General features: G+C 39.0%; 1 protein-coding gene across 1 annotated transcript in view; it reads right to left on the bottom strand.

Annotated features, from left to right (window-relative positions):
- FREM2 (FRAS1 related extracellular matrix 2) overlaps positions 1 to 16,206 on the bottom strand; it is a gene marked incomplete at both ends in the record, with an annotated part of 118,504 nt that overhangs the window by 16,977 nt on the left and 85,321 nt on the right. The window contains 7 exons of the mRNA XM_082279061.1: positions 4,806 to 5,137; positions 5,743 to 5,874; positions 8,428 to 8,731; positions 9,638 to 9,796; positions 10,711 to 10,841; positions 14,635 to 14,817; positions 14,901 to 15,065. Of these exons, the coding sequence (XP_082135187.1) occupies positions 4,806 to 5,137; positions 5,743 to 5,874; positions 8,428 to 8,731; positions 9,638 to 9,796; positions 10,711 to 10,841; positions 14,635 to 14,817; positions 14,901 to 15,065 (1,406 nt within the window). The remainder of the gene's footprint in view (positions 1 to 4,805; positions 5,138 to 5,742; positions 5,875 to 8,427; positions 8,732 to 9,637; positions 9,797 to 10,710; positions 10,842 to 14,634; positions 14,818 to 14,900; positions 15,066 to 16,206) is intronic.

Below are 16,206 nucleotides of genomic sequence, written 5' to 3'. Positions count from 1 at the left end.
GGGTTTGGGGCATGGACTCTGTTCTACATTTATAGTGTGCTTTATTTAGCTGCCTTACATTTCCAGAGGGCAGAACTAGTCAGAGTGTGTGTGTACAGTGATAGTACTGATAAAATCAGAATCAGACATTAGAAATAACACATGTTCATGTTTTATTTTGTGTATCTCAATGAAACAGACTTTATGTCAAAATTGTCTTTTTATTTTCCAAATTACCCTATGTCTCATTTTCTATTTCATTTACTTGCTATGTCTGTGAATTTGAGTCACACGAGCTTAACAATGTTATCAATTAACTGTTTACACAATGTCAGTATGGCAAAACTAAGATTTGGCCCCAAGAAGACACCCAGACAGGTAGGTCACAGGTGAAATGCAAAGCAGGTTTGTTTAAAGAAGTCTGAATGGAGAAGAGAATGCAATACAGCCTTGAAACGCCAGTCCCTTGAAAAAATTTAACCTCTGACCTTATTACGCAGCTGGTGCATTCACTTTATAGTATTTTTTTTCTTCACAGCTTACTAAAAGCACATGTTTGTAGCTAGAGAAAAAATGTTTGTCTTTTAGTGAGGTTCCATATCAAGGGAACATGAGTTGTAGAGTTTTCTTAAACCTGACTGGGTGGCTAAAGTGAATACAAAAATCTGAAAACAGACATTTCTGTCTGTTTGCATTTTACAATATCCAGTGAGATTTTCAGAATAGGTGAGTTTTCATCTTAAAGTATGATTTTGGTAAAACTAGATCCAGTAAAGCTGGAAATATACTGTTTCTGTGTAATAAAAACCTTCTGCATGCTGCCTCGTATAAGGTGCAGCAGTACATTAGTGATTTTAAAATCTGCAGATGGGATTTTGAAATGCTCAGTGCCAAAACATGTGTAGCATAAATGTGAACTGAACATTTTGGAAGAAAGACATTTTCAGTTTGGGCCAAAAAAACCTAGTTTTTGAAGAGAAAAATGTGAACTGCTCAGCTATACTCAATTACCATAGTTTCAAGGTATAAATCTACACATTCAAGTATTTTAATATATGTTCTTCAACTTCTTATTCCTGTAAAAGACTTGATTAACAAGCTGTTGTTAATAAAATTAGCGTGAATGGTAATTTCCTTGCTTCCCTATTCCAAGTCTGGAAACGGACTGTAACTATGGAAAGCAACATCCATATAAAAATACTTGGCCAGAACCACACAGAAGCCTTCATATGCCAAACGGCCTGGATATAGCAAACTGTTATAACAGTAGGAAATGAGATGAAATGATACTTCACACTCTATCAAATAAGTGTAGGCCAACACTTCAATATATACTTTATTGAAGTACAGTCACTGGCTTGGTTTTCACTGTCTCATTTTTTGCACTTCCTTTCATGAATATCTGTCATTGTTTTAGAACCTGTGTTTCAAGAATGTGAGATGTCTGTAGTACTTGACTCTCACAATGTCCCCATGAAGTAAAGTCCAGCCTTTATTAGCTACTTGAAAATACCGGAAGACTGCCCTCAAGTAGGTGAGTTCCCCCTTTTTAAGGCCTAGACATATCCAAATGCAGACATTGAATTTCAAACTTTGACTGCAGGTTGACCTGAAGAAAACTGCTAATCATCAAAGCTGACCTTAACTTTAACAAGGACAGATCTCTAATCCAAATTAATTAGCTAAATTTAGAGGAACAGGTCTTTCTTTTTATTTTTAAATAGAAGTTCTTTAAACTGCACATCTAAGTCCATGTTTAGATACATAAATGCCTGGTTTCTCAGCTATGGGCAGACCCCAGGAACAAACCGTCAAGCTGTACACTGAAAGGAAAGCTGCATCTAGCTCACACAGGGTTTGCTCATGCACAGAATAATTGAGAAAGAGAGTGGGTCACAATCAAAAGGCCTCAAAGGGAAAAAAAAAAAAAAAAAAGAAAACGAAGACCTTCTCTGTATGTATTATGACAGTTCATGAGTTCATGGGAACTGGCTAAGACAGCTGCAGCCTTCAGCAAACACTAGGAGCTGTGCCAGAAGAACTACACCAGCTGGAGGTCTCCCACCTCACTTCTTGCTTACTAAAGTTCATCTTCTTCCCCTACCATAGCAGGAGCTCCCATAAAGTGAAGGTCCACATCATTTAAGACATTGCCAGTTCTTTTTGTGAAATTTCTCTGTCTGAATCAACATGGCTGTCTTTGTTTGACCATACAGGTACTGGAGAACTAGAATCAAGAAACAAAAGTATGAACCTAAAGATCTAGCCAAAGTATCTGGTAAATTCAAGATATTAAATTTGCAGTGGTAGCAGGATGTGGTAAGAGTGTTTTTGTTATTTATCTGTTCTGTCTGTATAATAGAATTTAAGCTTCCTTTGTCTGCTAAAAAAAATGGTGAAAACCATAGCTGCCAGCTTTCCTCTCACAGGAGAGGATTATTAATTGTTCACTGAAGGAGAAAAAAACAACAATGGTGACAACCACAGAGATAGGGCACTGACTGCCTCCCCTCTCAGCTGGAGGGGTCATGTGAAGATAAAGACCAAACCTGGAGAAGAATTAAATGGAGGTGGGGAAAACAGGGAGGGCAGTGAAGCGCATACCAGCTGTGGGGCAATGCTTCACCGCTAGAAGTAATTCAGCTTGATATTTCACTGAACACACTGTAACCTTTTATCCATAACCCAGAAGGCACTAAAGGATGACTTCAGCTGCAGTTTCATGGCTCTCACAGCTCATGTTCATCCCTCTCTCCTTGTAAACGAGAGAGCTAACAAAAAGTACATAATACTTCTGAAGCCTAAGGAAAGTACAGCTCTCTTCTCTGGCCAAATTGCCACTTATGCATGTCCTCCAAAACTGAATATACAGCTTCTTCCAATTTACTGAAATATTGTAATGGTACTTTTTTCCTCCTCTGTTTATATTCACACAGACATAAATAGTTTTTATTTAGATACAAATTTGTCTAGTGCAGCTATTCAGCCTTTTCTCTAAAGGACACAGAAGTATTTAAAATGGAAAAGATGCATACCAGGTCTTCCTTCCTTTTCACCGAGGGGGAAGTGGCTTGCATAGTTACAGATGCTTTAAGTTCTGTGTGCTTATGTGCTTATGGCTGTTTTGCAAGGGAAATAAGAATATATGCAATAAGCATATTGCCTGGGCATAAGGAGATAGTCAAAGGAATGACGAGTCAAAGAAATGAAGAAATTAAATCATTCTAAGAACAGTGAAGACTGCTGTCAGTTTTATCTTGTGGGAATGTGTAAGGTTTACATCCCACGCTTGGATGCCGGCCCTTTCCCTCTGACAGGTTCATAGATCTAGTGGAATGCACCTGTAGGAGGATCTGCTTTCAGAAGAGGCCAAGCCTAAGCAGATCCTGGACAGTGAGCTTCCAACATCAAGGCAGAGAGCTTGAACTGGTCTCTGGAACAGACAAGGAACCAGAACTGATGACAAAGCACTGAAATGACATATCCATCAAGGCCTCTGTATCTGAGAAGGGCAGTAGCTTCGTTTTGTTCTCATCTTCTGATTTAGAGCATGTGATCTCTAGTTAAGAGGGGCAGAATTCTGGGAAGTTAGCCAAGTGCTGAAGAGCTCCTGGTACAATTTCCTGTCAAGCAAACTGACTGTGTGATTACCTGTGAACACCCACAGAGTAAGGTGGACTTTAGGCATGTAATTGTAACAAAATCAAAACAACAAAAAAAATCAGTTTATCTGATTAGACATCTGTGTCCATTGGTGACTACACTTTTAGTAGTAAATTAGGTCTTTCATTGCACATGCCTATATGTTTCTGTGGGCAACGACGAACTTACCACATCACCTTTATGCCATTTGGGACTAACAAAATAAGAATTTGTGCAAATAAGTCTACTGAGGTCTCACAGAAGATGGATCCCTGGCAAAATGTCAAAAGAGCAGAGAAATTAAGGCCATTTCACAAAGCAGGCTCATTCTTTTCACAGTGGTTCAACAAGGAATGCTTGTGTATTTCTAGTGTAGGAAAGTGAGTTAGCTGTGGATAGACTTCTCTGAGTCCTTCTTCCAGCCTGCAGCATTATTCCCCAAATATATTTTTATGTACATAAACTTTTATGTTCATAAACTACATAAACAGTTACAGCCACTGTACACCAGAGCCTGAGCGGGATCAGACAGGTTTATACAGTTATTATACAGGGAAGAGACAGGGATTAATTTCACTGTCACTGCTCCAGAAGAAATGCTGTACCCTTTTCCTTCCACATGACTATGGATTTCTAGAAATCATTTTCCAAACTACACCTGAAGGTCTCTCCAATCTCTTGCTTTTAACTCCCCAACCAGTTTCACAGCTCTGTTCTTTAGCCATTCCATACTGGCAGCTTCTTTTGCTTTCTGAACAAGTTATTTTCTGCTGGGTAATGCAAGACCACTGTGCTGTCTGCACTGATGGGTCATGTTACCCAGTGAACAAGAGATCAGCAAAGCCAAGCTGCTGGTAGGACTGCAGTCCACTGCTATTAGTAAGAAGTCTTTCCACAATGTTTTAAAACTGCTTTTTAAGACATACCACAACTAATATTAAAGAACCCAGGGCTACCTATGTGCTAAAAGCAATTCTTCAGAAGGCTTTCATTTTAAGAAAAGACTAAGCTGGTTCACTATACAGTAAAAGTGGGATTGGTTTGTCCCAAAATACCCCTGTGGTGGGAGAAAATCATAGCAAATTTAATTCAAACCAAATTATTCTCTTATTTCTACTACCACAGATTAATTATAAGGGAAATAATATAAGAACACACTACCAAACCAAGAACCAGTTTCATACCTGTCCATCTGTCCCAATGGTGCCTCCACAATCTGTGAGGAGCTCAGACATGTCATAGTAGCTAATAAACTCCCACAAACAGGCTTCCAGATTCAGGTTGCGGTAGAAGCGCAAGGTATTGAAGCCTCTAATTGTTGGGCTGTACTGGTAGGGAATGGTCTCTCCAATCACATCTGGATTCTTGGTAGCATCAGTTAAAAAACCATGGTGGGTCTTCACTTCTGTGTAATCCAACAGGTTGGAGCATTTATGGTTTCCAACTCTAGTTCCATCAGGGCTAAGTGTCAGCTCAAAGTTGGAGAGCTCTCTTGTAGAAATAACAGGCAGCATGCCTAAAACATTAATTTATAGCACTATCACTAAATGTCAGTTGTCAGAACTGCTTAATTTAGCCAAAATTTGTCAGACATTAAGCCTGTTATACAGTGCTTTTGTATTTTGTACTTACAACAGTTCCTGTACTTTAGAATTCAAAGAAAGTTGATATGTTAAGTACGTATGAGAATTTTACCCACAATATGAAAAGACAAATAAAATATTTCCAAACATATTAATATATTAATACACAGCATATTAATATTACAAAATATTATTAAATGAAAAAATTGTGTGATTTTTTCACAAGCACCTAGTAATTAAATGGTGTATTTCTAAGCACTTCAAAGGAGTTTTGCAAAGCTTAGGTCTAGCCCAACTTATGTAATTTATGCAATTAATCTGAAAGCGCTTTTCTTCACATCAGAGACTCTGTATCAGTACAGTAACTCATGCACCTTGTTGCAAACTGCACTTTTTTATTCATAACATTTTTCTTTGGTCCCACCATTAAAAGATTATATTATTATTTTGTCTATTTAAAATAATATGACCAATAAAGTAGCTCAAATAACAGCATACTGTATAAGTTTTCTTAACTCCACAGCTGATTTTCTCATACCATCAATATGTGGCATTGTGACTGTCAGTTTGATGAGATTGGCATAGTCAGGATCTTCTGGGCCAGTGTAGCGCAGTTTGGCAGAGAATGGTTCTGCTCCAACTACTCCTGATATACGAGGCTGACAAAGACCTAATGGAAAAAAGAGAAAGCAACCTTACTTTAAGTCCACAGGAAACAATCTATACTTTTTTCCTTGCACTACTTTAGATGTACTTTTCTTCCACTGTACAGGTATCCAGAACAACGAGAATTTCCTTGAATGAATAGTAAACACTTTGAGAAGCATTTTCCAGAGGTTTTGACAGGAGTTTATGCAAAAGAGGATTCAAACAAAAATCATTCCTTGATCAACAGGATCACATTTTCAGAACACGGTGATGATATTGCATCGGTGCCTTTCCAGTTGTATGTGTCAACCTTACTTGCAAAGTCAGTGCCAAGTTCCATACGTTCTTACAGAGGTCTTCAGAGGCATGTGTTTTAACTCCTTCCACCACCCTAAGTTTTATGGAAGATACCTGGCCAGTGTTCAGTTGGTTTTGGCACTGGATTGGCATTCTGTGATATGCCTTCACAGAACTTTATGAGCCTCCTGATCCATTAGTAACAAAAATGTAGTTAGAAAAATTGTGTCAAAGGAAATGTAGAAATACTGTGCTTAGAATAGAGCCAGCTTCAAAGCTGGATCAAGTTGCTTAAGGCCTTGCTAATTTGAATTTTGAGTTTCTCCAAGGAGAATGCACAACTTATTTTGGTAATCCTTTCCAGTGTTAGTTCAATGTGTTCCAGTATTAGTCCCAGTTTGTAGGACCAGAAAATTAGGTTTGTAATCATATGATCAAATTCTAGTTGCATAGTTCAATGCAGAAGTGTGTGGATTCTGGCCACTTTGTCATGTGATGGCCAAAGGATCACAAGGTAGTCTAAGTAAGAAACAAGCAGATATGGAAAATCAAAACTATACTCTTTGCCCATTCCTGAGGGATTTCAAGAAAACAGGACACAGGGCCTTCCTCTTGGAGTGCTTATTGGTTCTGGTGGACCTCATCTTGCTCAGTATCTCCAAGTGGGAAACTTCTGTCAAGAGGGAACAAAATGTCTTTTCTGCACATGATAGCTTTTTTTTGGTTGGTTGGTTGGTTGGTTTGGTTGGTGATTTCAGGTTTTTTTTCCTCAAATGCAAATAACATTGCTAAAGAGGCTAAATGCAATTTTTTTCACAATCTGTCTTCCTTTGGAGAATTTGGTCTATGCACTGGAGGTCAGGCATCCTCAAAGTGGAAAATAATCAGGATTTTGGCAGGTTGCTTTGTTCATTGCACTTTTTTCCTTCCACATCAGAAGTTAGCTCAGGTACTGGAAGTAATTTATGCATGATAACTCAGTCCTGAGCCTGGGCTAATTAGCTCTGCTAATTTGTCAAGTGTAATCCAAATAATTCATTATAACACGAACAAAGCCAGTCTGTTTCATATAACAAAACCAGCTCACACAGCACAAGTTTGTCTGTCTTTAACACACACTACAGAGCACCTCATAGACAACACCCTTAGGCAGAGTCCTCTTTAGGGTGTAGGATTCCTGATTAGTGCAAAGATGACTTGAGTCTACAGTCAAAATGTGGAATAAAGGACAGGGGTAAAGAGAAATTCCATTCCTCAAAGTTCTTAAAGCCCAAATTAGTCGAAAATATGTTTTAACCAAAATATTTATTTGAAAAGGCCTAGAAAATGAAAATAATATTGCAAATGAAAAATCATGGCATTTATCTCACACAAACTTCAAGAGTTAGTGTAGCTACAAAAGCAGCAAAAATGACACAAAGAGCCAAAAGGCTGCAGAAGGGTAATAAAAGACCGTGTTTTGCAATTGACCTTGTTTGCTGATAATTACACATTCTCCATATTATACAATAAACAAAAGTATCTGTGATTTCTCTAACAAAATAGCCTGTGCTGTCAGACTGTACTTGTGTGCATGTCAGTGCTTCACCTCTGCTTCATAATGATATTCAGTGTAAGTTTCAGGAGCTGGCTGGGCAAAGGAGGTAGACTACATTAACTCTGCTGGCTGAGAGAATGCAGCACCAGTTCAGCATTGGTTAGGTGCCAAAGGATCAGAGGGGATACAAAGGAAGTATCAGAGACAGAAGAAGGATGAATAATTATAACTGCTTTGACCAGGGAAAAATTTTGTCCATGCTCTGTTATTGGACACCAGTTGCTTTAGTCTTTAGTCAAGGAGGACAACAATTCAAAGGCATTCAGAGAGGCCTGAATGCCAAATGAGGTTTTTCTTCTGGCTAGGCTTTCATATGTCACTCCCATGTGGATTCTCCAATGTCCAGTAGAGCTGAGACTGTACTGCATCATTTCTACAGTTAAATTCAAAAGCCAGCAGAAGCCAGGTTTCACTAATTCCATTGCATGTTATATATTGTTCTCATGAACATACAAGTTTGCCATGTGGATTATTTAAAGATGTGGAGAAGCAGGAGAGAGGAAAAACATTTTCTTTATACAATGCTTTGCTGTGTTAAGTTTTGCATCACCTCTACGAACAACAGAAGAAAAGCTGAGACTGTAATGTTAAAATGCCTGACCATGTAACCAGCTTTTGTTAGGACTGAATTTGGGATCCAAAAGAGACCTGTGAATTTCGCAGTAGGTGATGATGCCTTACCTTCTGACGTGCTTATAGTCACAATAGGGCTCATAAGCTCAAGACCCTCATTCCCATCTGAATTCACAGCACGAGCTGCACACTGGACACGAGAACCGGCTTGAAAGTAAATGGAGTCAAGTGTAATCATCTTAGAGGAAGTGAAGAAGGTGTCAAAGTCAACCTCCTTCATGGGGCTGGTCACACCATCGGGGCCAGTGGGGGCACTCACAAGCCACCTGTACTGTGTCAGAGTATTATTGATGTTCTCACTGGCACATATAGAGCCAGTCTTGTCAAAGTCTTCATACTTAGGATTACAAGCCTGCAGAACAAGGCAGATGTGTTAAGAATTTATTTGATTCAAGGCAAAGGAATTCTAAGTCATCAAGAGTCACAAAACTCAACAACATGGAACTGACAATCCCAGTAAATCTCATAAGAAATCACCCTATTTTGACAGTGATGTTTTTAGCACTGTTAGGGTGGATTAAAAGGTGTATCTAATTACGCTTATTGAAATAAAAAAAAATTATTTTAAATTGATTTATAGGTGAAAGCATGGAATAGTTATGAAGACACAAACTACACTCCCATGTACTACTTTAATTTGAACTTCTCCCTTTGATCTAATTCTGCAAATATACTCTGCGTTTCAAGATTTATTTTCTTTGATCTTTTTTTTTTGATTTAGAAGAACCATTCAACTTGTGACATTCCTGTGAAAAAGGAATGTGTGAAAAACAAATTGAAGATGGACAAAAACATTCTTCAAGGTATATGAATATTTATGTAAACTTTTCAGTTGCAAAACTACTAGTGAAAAAAAAAAGAAAGAAGCCTGTATTCCTTCAGCACTCATTTTTCAGTCTGCGGCACTCATTGAAAACAATGGCTCATCTGTTATCTCCAGTGATTTAAACTCTGCAAATTAAGGCAGGATAATGCAGGAAATAGTAAGGTCATGCAATCACAAACACAGTGTGAGTATCAATATCAAACTGTTCTTAGTGAGGAACAAGTGAAACATCTTCCTATGCTTTTTGTCTTCCTGAAAATGGATTCATTATGCAGACAAATTAGATTAGCTCTAAGGATAATTCTAGCTTGAACTAATATGTGTGACTAATACGTGTGACTCACCACCATATGGATTGATACTGGGTGCCTAAAATCCACTGAACAAAACCCATATACTGATTTTGTTCCATTTTTCCACAGAGATACTCACTGTGATACAGATGACAGGATAGCCAGCAATGGGACTGGTTCTGTCTTTGGCTTTAGAAGTATCATCATATATTAACAGAGATGCAACTTGAGGGACAGAGGGAAAGGTGACATCTGCCATGCTGTTCATTTCTTCGATGTAAACAATGGCCTTGGCTGCCTGGCAATGAAAAGGACAGAAACAGCTCCCTGTGAAAATTTAAATAAACAAGGGGATTCAAGCTGGACCTTGATCAGAATAGGTCTAGCCTTTGAAACATCATTCCAAAAGAAGTTCTAAAACCTCAACTGGATGAGCTATTGAGAAAGGGTTGAGGCACCAAAAGTACACTGCAGAGTGCAAAAGGGACAGCTAAAATGAAATTTTTCTTTTCAGAACAGTGAAGATCCCAGACCTTTAACCTTGTCTCCCAGCTTTTTTGTTATCACTTCAGTATTCTGGTAGAACCCTCTAAGAGCACTGTATGCTTTAATGTCTGGTGGAAATGGGGTGTTTGTCATCTGCAAAGGCTGTGTCTCTTCTGTCTGGCTGTCTGGAGTCAGATGATATATGGTGTGACACTGATGATACAGACAGGGAGTTTCAAGAACATTTTATGCCAAATGAGAGGAATATACTGTTTAAATTAAAATATAATGCTAAATAACAAGAATGTGTGGCTATTTCATCTTACACAATAAGAATAATGTTAACATGGTTTTGACAGCAGAAGTCGTATCTCACCCGAAATTACTCTTTTTACAGCATAGGGATTATATTGTATTGCCAGAGAGTGTTTCCAAGAGGACATCAGTTTCTAAGACTGATTATATGAGGAGAATATGTCTAGAACGATATCCTGAAGGCTTCAGTCTTTCATTGACTTTATGGCCCCATCAACATTATTGCCTTAATGACAAACTGTTTTGTGTAGGTGTTACTGTGACAGCTGGGATGACCCTTTCTGTCTTTCAATATACAAGCCGAGATGGTGTGAATAAATCTTAACAGAAGAGTAAAACGATGAACCAGAAAGTAAATAAGAAGTCTGTTTATCAGATTTTGTTGTTCAGGACTATGCATGAGCTTGTTACCTGTATTTCTGCAACCATGTTCTCATCAGGCTTCAGGTGAACAGTGAAGGCTTCTCTCATCTCCCTTACTCCATCGAAGAGAACTTCGATCTCCACAAAGTGCTGTGTTTCACCCTCCTTAAACTCAATTTCTGAAAAATAATGACACTTAAATCTATTGTTCACAACAAGCTGTGATTCTAGGTCCAGACATGAGAGATGGCGGTTAACACTCAACCTTTTTGAATTAGAGATGTTTGGAAATTTAGTTTAACCTATTTGATGCTACAAATAATAATAATGAATAGCAGTGGACACACGTGGAAATCACTGAAAATAAGACATTAACATCAAGAGATTTGCAAAGATCAAGATTTAGTCTAATGGAACTTAATGTTTTGAAAATTATCTGTGACTAATTACGTAAATGTTGGTAACATATGTGAATGACCAAAAGACTGAAGAATTCTAAATAAATAGTATTGTCAGGTCTTTTTCCAACAAAATGTAATAAATACAATGGTATATACAAAAAATAAGGAACAAAGCTGTACTACACAAGAGTACTGTATTTTGAAAATCATTGTGAAAAAACCTCATAGGTCATGGTGATAAAAAGTTCAATCTTAATGGAGTCTATTTGGTCTGCGTGGCAAGGCTTTGGTAGCGGGGGTATACAGGGGGGAATTCTGCGAGCAGCTGCCAGAAGCTTCCCCCATATCTGACAGAGGCAATGCCAGCTGGCTCCGAGATGGACCCATGGCTGGTCAAGGCCAAGCCCAGGAGTGACAATGATTGTGCCTCTGGGATAACAGATTAAAGAAGGGAAAAAACTGCTGCACTGATGAGGCTGACAGCTGGTCTGGGGGCCTCACAGAGTCAGACCTGAAATTGGTCAGAATTTACCCGTGAGAATTTTACAGTGGAAATTTTGCAGCTTCAGTGAAACCCACAGAGAAGGCCAAGAAGATAATCAATGAGAGAAGATGTTCTGGACACAAGGAGAGAATGTTCTTGCTATGAGACATTAAGAGTGTACAAGGAAGAACTTGTGGATAATATGTAGCAACTATACCTTTGCTTGTATAGCTAATTGTTTTACTCCTTGAGTGGTCATTGTTTGTTAGACAGCCTTGTCATTATTTGCTAAGCAGCCAATCTTAATAGGTCACAGCAACAGCGAAGAGGTCTAGGAAAAGCAGTAGCGAAAATAAAAAATCTCTCTCGATTTTGGATTACTACAAGAGTGTGCTGTTATGTCCACCTCGACAAAAGCCAGATCGCACCACAGCAGCTGGGAAAGAGGAGTGAGAACATGGCCTCTGCAGACACCAAGGCCAGTGGAGAAGGAGGGGCAGGAGGTGCTCCAGGCACCAGAGCAGAGATTCTCCTGCAGCCCCTGGTGCAGACCCTGGTGATGCAGCCCCTGCAGCCCATGGAGGTCCACGGTGGAGCAGAGATCCACCTGCAGCCAGGGAGGACTCATGATCAAGCAGGTGGATGCTCAAAGGAGGCTGTGACTCTGGGGGAAGCCTGCACTGGAGCAGGCTCCTGGCAGGACCTGTGACCCCATGGAGAGAGGAGGCCACAGTGGAGCTGGTTTGCTGGCAGGACTTGTGACCCCATGAGGGAGCCATACAAGAGCAGTTAATGAAGAACCCATAGGGAAGGACTGTTTCCTGTGGGTGGGATCTCATGCTGGAGCAGGTAAGAGTGTGAGGAGGAAGAAGCATCAGAAATAACGTGTGATAAACAGATTGCAACCCCCATTTCCTTGAGCCAGTCAGAGGTAAGGAATTTGGGAGTAAAGCTAAACCCAGGAAGAAGGGAGGGGTGGGAGGAATGTGTTCTAAGATCTAGTCTTATTTCCCATCACTGTGCTATGGTTTGATTGGTAATAAATTAAACTAATTTTCCCAAGCTGAGTCTGTTTTCCCTGTGCTGATAATTGGTGAGTGATCTCTCCCTGTTCTTATCTCATCCCATGACTCTTCCATCATATTTTCTCTCTCCTCTGTAGCTTAGGAGGGGGAGTCATAGAGCAGCTTTGGTGGGCATTTGCTGTCCAGCTAAGACCAACTCTTACACTGACTGAGTAAGAGAGTACTACAATTCCTGATTGAATTAACTACTAAAGAAACAGAAAGTAGAGAAACTATTTGAACTTCGTGTCTGGAAAGGGTGAGAGTGATAATAACTAAAATAATAGATCCATTTCTAATATTTTTATTTTTAAAGAACATCAAATTCACTTTGAAGATGGTACAGAAATAACCAACAGAAACTTAGGACCAGAAGAACTTGCAGAGAGTGATGTTCTCATTGGTATATTGAAACACCACCATAATCAATATATACCAGGTGATAAAGAGCTATGCACTCCAAAGGGACAGACACAAAAAGCAGTAGTGCATTAAAGCTGAAGTGTATATGGGAAATAAGGCACAGTTACGTGATAGACACTGATCAGCGAAGCAACATGCTAAGAAGCACTCTTTGTCTCCAATGCCTTCAAACCAGGACTGGATGTTCTTTCTAAAGATATATTTTCTCTAACCAAACCTTTTTGGTTCAATACAGAAGTAATTTGGGAAAACTGGGAGAATCTTGCAATCCACAGTGAGTCTGATTAAGTGATCTAATGATCCTTCCAATCCTAAGTGTTATTAAGCCAGGGAAGTACTCTTTGTGGTAATAAACATATAAACTCTTAGTTGTGTGATAGCTAAGAATTTTATTGATTTTCAGTTTGTCACACTTCCTTCAGAAAACTCAATTAAGGATGCGAGTTTTGTACCCATGGCTGAATAGGCAGGTTCCCTAAACTCACAGGTATTCTGAAACCTGTGGGGAAATTCTGCACACCACAGACCTTCCTCAAAGGCTTCTGGGCAGAAGCTGAGAGCCTCTTGTTCTGTAGTAGCATGTTTCCCTTGAAAACTTTGCTCCCATGTGCTGTTGGTGCACAGCAGGGAGAATGTAAGCACGACAATGCCTACAGGTAATGTGCATCAGCTAAGTACCAGCTGACACTTGAAGTTCCTGTGGGGAAAGAGCGAAACTCTAAAATGCAGGAGCAAAGCGACTGAAATTAGCAAGCTCTGGCTTGGTGATTTTCTTGTGGCTAACAAATTGCCTCAGACATCACTAGCAGCAAATACCACTCCTATGGAATTTGAAGATAACCCAATGTTGTTGCTGGATGTTCAAAAGTAAGTCATATCTTCCAGCTGGACTGTATGCTAAAATAGTTTATCCAAAACACTCCAGCAATGAATGATTAATCTTAAAACACAGAGTAGTATCATGTATTATCATAAACTTTAAGGGAAAAAAAAAAAAAAATTAACGTTACAAACTCCATTAGTCATTGCCTAAGCCATGTAGGTGGGCTATTAATGGAAAGAAGTTTATCGGCTAAGAAATTTCTCATTCTATTGCACAACTTCTCATTCATTAGTAGTGTGAAGCAGCAGGCAGTGAATTCAGAAATACAGAAGGAAAGTTTTATTATTATGAACATAGAAAAATAAAAAGAAATATACATTAATTCTTACATAGAGAAAAAGCCATTATCTTAATGAACTACTCAAGAAACAACCACACAATCATATCCTATAAGTAGATGTTTCTTCAGAGTAATATTATTACACTCTGCAAATAGAACTAAGGTTTAACTCACACATCTTCCACAATTACTTGAGCTACAGATGTTTTCAAAGGAGTCACAATTCTTTTGTAAATATCTTCACTGATAACTAGTATTCCAGGAGCAATTGACTGTTGTATACCACAGGGAATCTGTCCACACTGAATTTGAATTACAAAATGCATTTTGGGATGTGGTTGCAAAGTATTCTAATCACAAAGTTATTTCATTTTTCAAATATTATGTTACAGTCATGAATGAAAATAAATAGTTGAATGTGATAAGTATGATCCTACCTTCTGATATAGGGTGATAGTCCTCTCCAGAAGTAGCAGATCCATCCTTTGTATGAACTCTCACAACAGAAACTTTGGAAGTGTCTCCCAGACGAAGCACTGGGATTTTCACAACTGCTACTTGCCTTGTGTCCTTCGGTTCACTCACACTAAATTTGGTCTCACCAAACTTAATAATAGCCTCTGTAAATCGAAGGAAAAAAAAAAAGGTTTTAGAGCATGCAAATAGGCTTCCAAAAGCCAGTAACAACAAAATACTCTCTTACTGTCTGCATCATCCCGAATCTTTATCAGTGTCTCATTTTGCTCGCCAATAGAGGCACCAAAGGAAGAATCACTTCTTGGAGTGCCAAGAACCAGGCGTAGTTCTTCCTCCTCCTCATGGAAAGTATCATCCATAAGCACCAGTGTGCAAGGCTTCTCAGTTTCACCTGCAATCATTCTGAAGGTAGTATCAGGCAGAACTTAGGTGTGCTTTGCTCTAATACAGCACTTCTCTCCAAGCCCAAGGCACCACAGGCTGCTCCTGTGGGCCAAGGCATCCACCTTGACACCACACAAGTTAATGAGCAACGACAGTAGTGAAAGCAGAATTAGCAATCATTACCTTTCTATGGAAACTCGTTAAAGTGGAATCCCCAATTTTGGGACTTCTGTAAGACAAGTTTCTATTTGGTATATCCACTTTACATGTACATTCCTTTTGTTTTACCTAAGAAGAAAATGCTCCTTCTCAGTGACCTCTTCTACAGAGCGCAATTAAAAAATAAATACTTGCACAAGGAAGCAGAGCAATAAAACCTTTCACTAATACTAATGGTAATTTTGTCCTGAAGTTTTACATTTCAAGTCTCTTTTGATTGGACAGTGTCCAACTGTGTGGACCTTCACTTATATTATTCCATTTGACTTTAAAGCCTTTTGAACTCCCACCGATTCCAACTGGCAATGAATATTGCCTTAAAACCACTTTGGAGTAGCAAACCTAACTCAATTTTTGCACTCACAAATGAATGTCCCCTGACTTACTAGATGTTCAGAAACTTGAACACCTTGTCTTAGGCCTTCTACACAAGCTGCAAGACCTCTGAGTTGTGTGCAGTGTCTGGCACCCAGCGTGACCTTCATCATGAGACTGACTCCTACACCCCAGATGGAAGGAACAGCACAGCAGCAGAGATATGAGGTCAATTTACTGTATTATTTCATCATTACACAAGCAAATATGATCAAGACTCTTCAAGATGAAGAACCAGACCAGAATGCTGTATTCATTTTCTGAGGTTGCCTTTTTCCCCCGCTATAGAAAATAAATTGTCCCTTATGAGGAGAAAAAAATGGAAAACACTCATCCTGTTTATTGTTACATGGGAAATGTGAAAACTGAAATGAAACTGCTGCATATTAAACATGCCTAAGAAGCTTATGGAGACAAAATATAATTCTAGCAGACTTCTTTGCTACTTATCTTTGCAGAGAAATGGTAGGGCAACACTCAAAATAAGAGAAAAGTCACTTCCTAAGTGGACCAGATCCCTTAATTCTTACTAGTTGGACTCTTTCCTGATTGCA

Source organism: Coloeus monedula (assembly GCF_965178545.1).
Source record: "Coloeus monedula genome assembly, chromosome: 3".
Taxonomy (NCBI): domain Eukaryota; kingdom Metazoa; phylum Chordata; class Aves; order Passeriformes; family Corvidae; genus Coloeus; species Coloeus monedula.
The sequence above is the reverse complement of the archived record's forward strand: the minus strand, read 5'-3'. Positions and strand labels throughout refer to the sequence as shown.